General features: G+C 43.8%; 1 protein-coding gene across 2 annotated transcripts; it reads right to left on the reverse strand.

Annotated features, from left to right (window-relative positions):
* Positions 1 to 1,142: 1,142 nt before the first annotated feature.
* Tsn (translin) lies at positions 1,143 to 11,902 on the reverse strand. 2 transcript variants are annotated; one of them, XM_006995388.4, is made up of 6 exons: positions 11,609 to 11,902; positions 10,321 to 10,414; positions 9,096 to 9,192; positions 8,270 to 8,385; positions 7,817 to 7,896; positions 1,143 to 3,871 (listed from the first exon to the last, which is right to left on the reverse strand). In XM_006995388.4, exons 1-6 carry the CDS (start codon positions 11,672 to 11,674, stop codon positions 3,638 to 3,640), a joined length of 687 nt encoding a protein of 228 aa, XP_006995450.1. In that variant the 5' UTR covers positions 11,675 to 11,902; the 3' UTR covers positions 1,143 to 3,637. The 2 variants fall into 2 exon arrangements, with proteins under 2 accessions (XP_006995450.1, XP_006995452.1); XM_006995390.4 differs by lacking the exon at positions 7,817 to 7,896 and having other exon boundaries at positions 3,662 to 3,871; positions 11,609 to 11,835.

The following is an 11,902-nucleotide window of genomic DNA, read 5'->3' on the forward strand; positions in this document are numbered from 1 at the left end:
ATGGCTAGGAAACTCCAGCTGAAAGAAAAACAGTTCAATCCAAATAAAGAAAGCTTCAGTAAGAACACAGCCAGGGCAGTTCTTCTTCAGCTGCCTAGGAGCTTGGATGTCTTTCTGGTACCTCTTTCTCTTCTTAGGAAACTTTGATTACAGCTGATTTATTATATGTGTGCACATTAATGTGTAAGCCAGAGGACTTGTGGGAGTCCATTCTCTCCTTACACCATGTGGGATCCTGAGGTCCTGAAGATTAAACTCAGGTTATAAGGTTAGTGGCAAGTACCTTTCCCCACTGAACCATCATGCTGGGCTCTATCTGGTTTTCTTTTATAGTTCTGTTGTTGTTTTATATGATTTTTATTTTTAATTATATGTACACATGTGTATCTAGGAGTGTAAGAATTGGAGTACAATTGCCCAAGGAAGCCAGAAGAGAGCATCACATTTCCTGGAGCTGCAGTTACAAGCAGTTGAGCCACCAGACTGATGTGGGTGCTGGAAACCCAACTCAGGTCCTCTGAAAGAGCCATAATACTCTTAATTGCTGAGCCATCTCTTTAGCTGCCCTATCTGCTTTTTTAAAATTGAGAAACAATTGAGGCTAGGGCTATACACCAATTGGTAGAGTGTTTGCCTAGCATGTGCAAAACACTGGACTTGATCCTACCCTGACAGTATTGTGGATCCCACCTGCTAGTCTGGTACTCCAGAGCTAGAGGCAGGAGGATCAGAAGTCTATAACCATCCTCAGCTATGGAGCAAACTGAAGGCCAGCCTGGGCTACATGAGATCCTGTCTCAAAAAATAAATGAAGAATAATTCTGGGAGCTGTATATCTCAGTGGTAGAATGCATGTTTAGCATATGTGAGGCCCTGGATTTAATCCACCTGGTCATCAAAACAAAAATGTATACTAAAACCAGAAGGGAGGTTTCCCTGACATCTTCAATTCAAACACCTTTCATTTCCTGGTGGAGGTAGATCACAGACATTACCTGTACTTTCCATTAAAGCCCTGGGAGTGGCTAGTGTCCTGGTTAGTGTCACTACCACACAGCAGCACACGATTACCACTCTAGGCTGCTTCAGCATCAAAGAAACTGTAACAATTCATTCTCCCCAGAGAAGAGAAGCACACTAAGTTACAAAGAGACCAAAAACAGTTTTATTGCTTTACAAGCCAGCAACAAACACAACTAATCATCAACATGACACTTCTAAACTCTCAAATGGAATTACAAGACCAGATCTAACTCTCAAATGGAATTACAAGACCAGAACGTATGCCTTTGCTTTAAATGCAATTTCATTGCATTTGTTAAAACTCAAGTTCAAGAGTCTGGTAGGTACAGTGGCACTGGCCTAGCGTCCCAACTGCTTGGCAGGCTGAGGCAGGAGGAGGGCTTGAGCCCAGAGGTTGAGACCAGTCTAGACAACACTACAGCACACCCTCATTTTCTAAGTAGGAAAATCTAAAACTTTTGGCAAGAGCTTTACTGCTGCCCAGCAGAGCTCACACTGAAGCAACAAAGCAAGGACCTGTGAAATCTCCTTCTCTAGGTGAAGGTGTGGCCGAAAAACCTCCTCAGTCCAGCGTGCTATGACTGAGCATTTGAAACAACCTTCTCAGACACTTTACAGAGCCTAAACCCGTACTCAGGAGGTAGAAACAGAGGTGCAAGTCCCAGGCCAGCCTGGACTAGGAGCTAAACCCTGTCTCAAAGGGCAAACTAACAAAAAATAGTCTAATAACTTGCTCTAAGCCTGCAAAAAGAACCATGAAGAAAGCTAGTCTACATGTCCAACAATATACAGCAAACACATCTCATCCCTACCTTTGTGCCCCATGATGGGAAATTAAGAGTCAGCCTCACCCCAGCCCACAGAAAATGAGGGGCTGAACCTAGGCCTCAAACATGCTGGGAAAACACGATCATTCAAACACTCCCCTAGCCTTTTTGGTTGTTTTTGCCACAAGGTCTCACTCAGTCAGCCCGGCAAGTCTTGAGGCCTTGACTTTCCTCCTCCTGCCTTAGCCTCCTGAGCAGCTGGGAGTACAGGCCTGCACTTCCTGGCCCCACTCTCTAGTCAGTCTTTAACCACCGCCTGATAAGAGCCAGTGTCAAATATCCCACTGCACAAACATGAAGCCCCAACTACTAGCAAGCAAGAAAGGGTACATTCCTAAATACTTACTACACTGGAAATGCCAACAGCTTCCTTTCAGAGAGTGCCAAAAAACTAGGGATTTTTATTGTTGGATTTTGGGTTTGTTTGTTTGTTTTAAAGTCCCAGGGATGGACCCAGTGCCTCACACCTGCCAGGCACGTGCTGTACCACTGAGCTACATGGCCAGCTGTGACTTTAATACTTCGGTCCTGCCCCAAGAACAGCAGTTGTATGTGCATTCTTACACTATCTGAAAAGGAGAAGGGTTGGAGGAGCCCACACGCTCACATGATACCCTGAACTGTACATTTAAAACATACTGAGAGCATCAAGACCTGGATTTTCTTTCTTTTTCTTTTTTGGGGGCGGGGGTTGGAGTGGGGTGGTTCAAGACAGGGTTTCTCCGTGTAGCTTTGGAGCCTGTCCTGGAACTCACTCTGTAGACTAGGCTGGCCTTGAACTCACAGAGATCCTCCTACCTCTGCCTCCCGAGTGCTGGGATCAAAGGCGTGCACCACTACCACCCAACAAAACCTGAAATTTCTTATTCCAAAAAAAATACTACCAATCACATGGATTTTTTAAAGCCAATTTTACTTTCTTCCACACCAAACAGCACTGTTTTCTGTAAGAACACACTCCTCGGGTACAGCTAATGAATGAATGCACGAGGATGGCTTTCTACTCCGAGACCAGGTCTAACTGGCTGCTGGGAAAATGTCTCACGGTTTACCAACACAGCACATGGGTGTTAGCTCAAGACAGGTGTGGTGACTATAACTACTATGGCAGGCAGGTCATTAGGTGACCTCAGGAAACAAGGTGCTCTAATGAAACAGAAACATCACTTAACAGACCTTTCTAAAGAACCAGAGACATCTCTTAACAGACCTTTCTAAACTGGCCTTGCTGAGTTGGACTGTACAGTTTCATCTGCTGTATTTTGATGGCAGTGAAAGAATCGGGGCCTCTAATTTCCTTGGGGGAAAAAATCAACTAATTTACAAGGCTTCAAATAAGAAAGGGAAAATCAAGTTCCCCTGCTTGTCAACTATTCTCACACTGTACCCAGGCTGGGACTGGGAATGGAGGACTTGGACCTAGAAAATTTCATGGGTCACTTCAGAAGAATCATGAACAAGACAACAAACCTGTCAATCAGTACATCAACAGTCGAGTAAGCCAAGAAAAGGACTTTTACCAAGAGACCGACAATTACACTTTGGACAAAATGGCAATACAACAAATTACACAGCAAGTTCACTGAAACTTCAACAAAGAAAATCCTATCCGTGGAAAGGTTTTTTAGATCCAAAAAGTATCTCAATTCTGATACTCACGCCACACAGCTGGTTACGAAAATAAAGCGCAGTGTTTAGCAAGTGGCGTGCTAACTACAGGAAGAGGCACTGTGCTAGCCCTCCCTGGCAAATGCCAAGTCGGCAAGGCCAGCCGCAGGGAGAAGCTCCTATTTTTCCCCACAAGCTGCTGCTGTCTCCTTATTGAAGCCTCGGATGGAAAGATCATAGACCACCTCCTCTACTTTCTTCACGTCGTACTTCAAGCCATCGTAGCGCTTCCTCAGGGAGTCGTTTTTCAGATTGAGAAGGCGAAAACCTGAATCCAGCTCATTGATGAAAGTAGAGATGTGAAGGGGCCGAGAGTAGTCTCCCGCAGTCACACTGTTGACAGACAGCCTCGACTGCACAAGGAGAAGAAATCAAGTGCATTACTATGTGGTTTCTCCCTCGGCACCTCCCCACAATCACAGCTAGAACCTCCCATCTAGAGACCTATACATAACTGAGACTCTGTATTCAGGTGTATGTAACACATTAAAATAGAAGGTTCTCTGAAGCGAACACCACCAGAACTGACATAATGTCTGTACAAGCCCAAGATATAATTAGCATCTTCTAAAAACCTCTCTAATGCCTTCAGCTGGCTATTGTGGGATAAAGTTATGTTAAATTAAGCAAATGTCAACTTCACAGCTCATCAGCTACTGTTCAGAACAGAAAAAAAAATGTCAGGGCAATCAATGACTCTGTTATCTTCGGACACCTAGGCCAAATGATCATGTCTATAGCCAACTACTGAGGGCCCATCTGGTCACCCAGAATTAGTAACAAAGACAGGTTAAAAGCCAAAATTAAGTCAGTTCAATGTTGTCTTAAAGGAGAGGTAGGATTTCAAGACCCCAACTCAAGAGCCCTTTCTCATGAAGTCCTACCCATTCTGACAGGCTTCTCTGAGGTACTCATTCAGTACATTCCCAACACACACAGTAGTCAAGACACCTCACCCTAGCCACTAACAGTGACCCAGTGCGCAGATTCAAACATGCTGACCAATTGCCTCCAACAAGTCTGAGTTGATGATATGACTTTTCAATGGGTTTCAGTATCTCCTCCCCATTTCCATATTGAGAATGTCTCAAATTTCCACTGGCCCTTTCCACATACACCAGAGATGCCAAATCTGGCCCCACACTAACAGTCACAGAATGGCTGCTTTGTTCCATCTGCTCCATTTTTGCAATGCTGTAAATGGAATGCAGGCATTCCACATGGGCACAAATCACTGGGTTCTATCCCCAGCACGGCATAAATCAAGTGTGTGGCAGATGCCTGCAATCCCAGCTCTTCGCAAGGCAGATGCAGATCTACCTAGGCTGTATGAGACCCTTTCTCAAAAATTGCTACGTGTTTAAACAAGCATCCTTGGCCAGGCATGGTTACATGCCTTTAATCCCAGCACCCAGGAGGCAGAGGCAGGCAGATCTCTGTGAGTTTGAGGTTAGCCTGGTCTACAGAGTGAGATCCAGGACAACCAGAGCTGTTAACACAAAGAAAACCTGTCTCAAAAAAAGTATTAATTAATTTAATTTAAAAAAAAAAAAAAAAAAAAAAAAAAAAAAAAGCCGGGCGGTGGTGGCGCACGCCTTTAATCCCAGCACTCGGGAGGCAGAGCCAGGAGGATCTCTGTGAGTTCGAGGCCAGCCTGGACTACCAAGTGAGTCCCAGGAGAGGCGCAAAGCTACACAGAGAAACCCTGTCTCGAAAAACCAAAAAAAAAAAAAAAAAAAACACCATTAAAAAGAGTGGTTCCCCTTTTCTATTCCTCCCCCTACTGGGTATATCACAGTTGCGAACTGCCAAATCTAGAGCACAGGGCCACCATGAAAAAAGAAAAATCCAGAAAGCTAGAAAGATCCATGCTGAAGTTCAAAAGAGCCATCAACCAACCATCTGCTTCTTTTCCATCTCTGGGGGATATGAAACAATCTCACCCTGTAGCCGAGGCTGGCCTCCAACTCGCAGACATCACTCTGACTAAACCTGTGATTACAGGCATGCGCCATCAGGCCCAGCTTGGGTAGGTTTTCAAAAACTCAGACAGTGAGACCAATAAGACAGCTCAGTGAGTGCAGCCTAGCAACCTGAGTTCCACCCCAAGAACCTATGTGGACTGAAGAAGAGCAGACTCCAAAAAGTCGTCCTCTAACGTCTACACAATGCCATGGCACCCCACACACCTGCACTCACATACACCGTACACACAGACACAGTAATAGTAAAGCAAGAACAATGGGCTAGAGAGATGGCTCAGCAGTTAAGAGAACTAGTTGCTCTTCCAGAGGACCAGGGTTGGATGGAGTCTCAGCACCCACATGATGGCTCACAACTGTCTGTAACTCCAGTTCCAGGGGATGTGACACCCTCTTCTGGCCTTTGGCATGTAGTGAACAGATATACACACAGGAAATACACCTAAACAATAATATAAACGAAAGAAACTGAGTTTTCTGCCTCTGAAGGTTATGCAGGCTGCCATGCCTGCTATTGACAGATCTGTGTTGTCTATAGTTATTTTTACAGGACGACTTCAAAATAAAGCAGATTAAGGGAATAAAAACTAAAAATTATGCATCCAGAAAGCCCCACAAACAGACAGCAGTATCAGGACATAATAACATGAATGTAATAAATCAATACAATTAATGTAATTTAATGACTATCATAAATATAGTTATTGAATAAATACTGCAAATGTAACCAATGAATACTACAAATGTAATTAATATCAAGTGTATAATTAACGAATATCATGAGTGTAATTAATATCTTGAAAGTAATTCATGCCACTGAATTTTGAACTTAAAAATGGTTTCAACTGCAAATATATGTTCATTTAAAAAAATAAGGTAGAATGTAATCACCATACATTATATGTGTGTATGAAATTGAAGACAGCGATGTTCTAAAATAGAAAGTGGTAATGGTGTCATGGGGCTATGAGGATGCTGGACTAAAGTCTATCCAATTGTGCAAACAGACAATTGTTTGTCTGTTTATTTGTCAATAAAGATTTTATAAAACGTAAAAAAAAAAAAAATGTATCCAGGGGCTGAAGTGGTAGCACACTCCTGCAATCCTACACCCAGAAGGCTGAGGTGAACTTGTGAGGAAAATCACAAGTTCCAGGATAACCTGGGCTACATAAGACTTGGTCTCAAAAAATAAAAATAACCTCCACAGTCAAACTGTTCTCTAAAATTACTCTATGAATTATTACAATTGTCAGAAATACATGTCTTGACACTTCTAAAAGAAAGGTATTATCATCTTTTAAATTAAAACATCACATACCACAATACTTGGGAAGTAGAGGAAGAAGAACCAAGTGTACAAGGTCATCCTCAGCTGTATACAGTGAATTTAAGGCCCATCTGAGTTCCATGAGATCTTGTCCCAAAAAAGGTGCCCATTAGTAAATGTGCACAGCTCCCTCCCTCAGCACCTGAACTGGCATTTTTCTGATCCTACCCTAACAGTTAACTGCAACAGATAAAATGCAGTCAGTGACTACCTCATGACTGCTGGAAGGCTTAAGAAAGACTCCAGACTTCCTCAGTTCAGACAGCCATTTAAGAATTAAGAATGAAACAGAAGCAGGAAGATGAAAAAAGTAAAATCTGGTGGGTTGGAGAAGTAGGGCAATCAGTAAAGCATTTGCCTTGCAAGCATCAGGATCTGAGTTTGATCCCCAGGATCCAGTTTAAAACAAAAGTTCGATGTGGGCGCATGTCCTTATAACCCCGAGCCTGGGGCAGCGCAGACAGGCGGATCCCTGAGCCCCACTAGCCAGCCTATCCTATTTGGTGAGCTCCAGACCAGAGACCGTCTCAAAAAAACAAGGCAGGGCCTACAGGACGGCTCAGTGGGTAAAGTGGTTGCACCAAGCCTAATGAAGAGAGCTCCATCTCCAGCACCCACATGGTGGAACAACAGAACCTACTAAAAGCCGTCCTGTGCACACTCCATGGCACACTCCATGGACACTCCATGGCACAGGCACGCACACAAACACAATAAATACAACTTTTTTCTTCCCAAAAAGATGACCCAGCACAAGGGATGACAGCGAGGCTGTCCTCTGACCTCACATGCACACACACACCAGCACAAGGGATGACAGTGAGATTGTCCTCTGACCTCAAATGCACACACACACACACACACACACACACACACACACACCAGCACAAGGAATGACAGCAAGGCTGTCCTCTAAATTCCAAAGCACATTCACAGAGGTGCATCTGCACACACACAGGACTACCCCCGACACACACACCTCTTACCAGTTCACTGGCAAGAATTAATACTCCTGAGAGATAATCTTCCACATCCAGATGAAATCCTTTCTCCCGATCTGGTTCAACTAAAAAACATCAGAATAAAAGACAGTCATATCAAGGCATTTTAAGGCGAAGAATATAAATAAATATACACACGTACACAGTTAAATAAAGAGAGAAATTTTCCTAGCTTCTTAGGGTGTTCCCACCCTAACCAACTCTACAGATAATACTACTGCACGCTCCTCAGGCTGGCCACCAAGCCTGATGAATCAGTTCAATATTGGGAACTGACGGACACGAGGGAAGAGGAACCAACACCCAAGCTGTCCTCTGACCTCCATATGAGGGTCACACGTTCTGTGCACACACACTCACAGACAGACAGATATTTCCCCCCCATATCAAAACCTAAGCTAATGTACGTGACTCTACAGATCACACAAAAGCACTTACTGCCAAGAATCTCTGTAACCGCCTCTCGAGTCACCAGGGTCTCTGTTTCCAAATACACTACGAACGCTGCCAGGAAGACAAGACGCTGGAGCACAAACCGCCAGTGCTCGTGAAACCTGCACAAAGGCACAGCAGGTGCCAGGTTAAGGGCTGTCACAAGGATGCGTCCCGCAGATCAGAAATGGGGCTCACAAACAAAATCTATGTGCCACCCCAACACATAACACAGAAGCATCTCAGCACTCAAATACATTAAATAGATCTGGCTAAATTTGACAAGTTCAGTTTTGTAGTATTTACTTGTAAGCTGAATCAATGAGAAGCACAACCCAATTTTTTATTAATACGAAAATTGAAAAGGGCTCAAATGGTAGAGTGTTTGCCTGGTACATACAAAGCCCTGGGTTCTACTCTACTCCACACACAGTATAAACCAGGCATGATGGCACACAGATGTAATCCCAGCATTCAGGAGGTAAAGGCAGGAGGGAGCGATGGTCAAGGCCATCATCCTTCAGTATACACCAGTTTTGAGGCCAGCCTGGACTATAAGGAAAGAAAGGGGAGGGGGAAAGAGGGAGGAATGTTGCGATCAAATTACAATCTCCAAACAAATTTTGTTAAAAAGTACCGGTTTCCTTAACCACCGTTTAAAGTAAACAGAAGGAAATAAGAAAACACGAGTCTGACTGCCACTACTGCCAACCTGACTTTGCTGTTCCTTCTACAAAGACGTTTACCTGTTCTAGGAATCATTCAACACCTGTTTTCTCCTGCCTGTTTACAAAACCTAACGTCATAAAATAGTGCAATTTTTCTTACAAACCTGTAATACTGTTCCGCAGGGAACTTGGTCTTCAGAGATGTTAGATGTGTTTTCACCGTACCAAAATGTTCTCGGGCTTTCAAGCACCTCTTTGGAACTAATCAGAAAAGATAATCAAATTTAGTAATGAAAAACTTACCAAATTGCAAATACAGTTCTTTCTTAAAACTCTATGTAGTCTATCTGGACATTAATCAACTTAAAACCAGAGACTACTATTTCTCAGCTGCTATTCCTATCAGTCCTCAGATACCTGACTGTGTCTACCTCCCACTATCATCAAAAAGAGCTTTTACTGATTATTCTAAAACTGATAAAGTCCACATCACTACATAAAATGACTTGTCTTGGAAACCTGCAAGCTATAAGACTCCAAGAGAAAATCATTTCAGCTCTTAGCTATCTATGCTAGATGAAATCTTACATGGGGTTCTATGTCTAATTTGACATATTAGAATCTCAATGAAAGGGCTGAGTATAAACATATGATTTTAGAACACTTTACACTTGTCACATCATATCTACAAATGTATATTAAAAGGTATTCAATAATTAGAAGTGTACATTAAAACACACACACAGTGAAGTCTGAGGTTCAAGTCAGAGGAACACAACTCAATACCAGCCAAAGCAACAAAGCAAGACTCCTGCTGAAAAAACAAACCACCACCAACACACATACACCAACCAACACACACACACACTCATGCACATTAGCCAAATAAAAGTTCTTAGATGAACAAGAGGTTTTTAAGCGTCTGTAATTAATGCCAATAGACTGTCACAGCAACAAACATCCCTATTAATTAATTAATTAATTTATTTATTTATTTTGGCTTTTCGAGACAGGGTTTCTCTGTGTAGCTTTGCGCCTTTCCTGGAACTCACTTTGGAGACCAGGCTGGCCTTGAATTCATAGAGATCCGCCTGGCTCTGTCTCCTGAGGGCTGGAATTAAAGGTGTGCGCCACAATCACCCGGCCAAACATCCCTATTTAAACCACACATCTATGCACAAGTCAAAAGCAATCAAAACACCAAGAATATTGCAAATCCATAAAATGATCAAGCCACTATTCTCTAATTTTTACTACTATAAAGACAGCATAATAGACATTTTACACAATAAAATGACACAGATGCATGGGGTATATCTTCTCAATGAAAAGTGACTTAGAGACTGACAGATTGAACAAAAAACTTCAAAAGCAAATCAAAGCACTTACTGTCCTGAAACCCAGTGCCCTGATGGACCCCTTGAAGCAGGGTCAAAATCTCCCGAGCAGTTTGTTCTAAACTCTGTACAACTTTTCGGATTTCCTAGAGAATTAAAAATAAAAATCAGATAAAGTCAGTGTATTCATTATCATAGACTCAAACAAACATTGCTACCACAATCTCATATCCAGTCACAGCCCTCAGGGCCTCCACAAGAAGCGATTCCCCAGGTGTAAACCCACACTCTTCCACTCATTTGTTCTTGTCACAACTCAAGGAGTCACTAAACAGCCTTAGGTTCCTCGGGAAGCCACAGAAGAAAAACAGCCACCTGCACAAGTACCCATCTGAGACAGTATGAAAATGAATAGCTGGCAATGTAAATGTTGTATAGAACAAAGACTTACATACAAGAATTGAGTGGTTCTCACTCATTCATTTTACAAACACACACTGTGCACACTTAGTGATGGGTACCATGCAACCACTGAAGAAAGCAAGCAATCCCTCTGGCAATTTAATAAATAGGACAGGTAAACATGTTTTCATTTTTCAGGATTTTAAACGCTAGCAGAAAAGCAACCCTTTACATTGTAAGGTCAGGATGAGAACTACAAATTGTGCTCATGGTGTTGCCCATCTCTGTAACCTCAGCACCGAAGACACTAAAGGCTAAAGGTTCAAGTTCGAGCCCCTCCCAGGGCTACACGTCTCCAGTGCAAAAGGAAAGAGTCTGCGAAAGCAGGAGATAAATTCCAGCAAAAGCAGACAGTATATCCAAGAGTCCTCAGACAGGACAGTATCTGAAGCACTAGTGGAATGAAAAGGTAAATGTGAACACACACACACAGTAACATGCATTAAAATGAGATCAGGGAAGGAGACATTAAGAGCCACAGTACAATCTAGATTTTCTTTTTTTAATTTTATGTGGGGTGAGAAGCTATAGCAAAGTTTGTTTTCGTTTTTGTTTTGTTTTTAAAGGAATGATCACAAGTACTTTAAAAAAAAAAAAATACCAGCAACCAGTACAAGAGAAAGGTGTCCTGGAAGATAGCCCCGGGCGTTAACGGAGCCTGGGACTGGAATGCTGAAATAGTGGTATTTCAAAGTGGCAGGAAGGAAAAGTGACATGCAAAGAGGCAGATGATGCTGAGGAGCAAGAAGAGAAGTCGAGCCCGGAACCGAGAGGCGGCCTAACCTGAACCCATCGGGCCCGAAAACGAGAGACGGAGCAGGGCGGGACCAAGTAGCCCAGCCTGGCAAGGAAAAGGAGAAAAGGATGGGGAGGCTCGCCTCTCGGATGTCCTGCTCGGCAGCCAAAAAGCCCTGCAGCTCCACGAAGATCTCGCTCACAGACATGGCGCCGGCCGCCCGACAATCAGCCAGCGCCGGGCCACCGCCGAAGAAGCGCGTCTCACAGACGAGCAGCCAACTCGCTCGCAACGCCCGTCGCTGCCGCTACCGCCGCGTCCACCGGCTCTGCGCCACGGCTGGCGCCGGGGTCTTCCCACGCCCGCGGCGCGCGGGAGCCCGGGCTGCCCGCCGCAATGCCTGAGGCGCCGCCGCGCGCAGAGTCCCGTGCCGGGC

The sequence above is a fragment of the Peromyscus maniculatus genome, chromosome 11, assembly GCF_049852395.1.
Source record: "Peromyscus maniculatus bairdii isolate BWxNUB_F1_BW_parent chromosome 11, HU_Pman_BW_mat_3.1, whole genome shotgun sequence".
In the NCBI taxonomy this organism is placed as follows: Eukaryota; Metazoa; Chordata; class Mammalia; order Rodentia; family Cricetidae; genus Peromyscus; species Peromyscus maniculatus.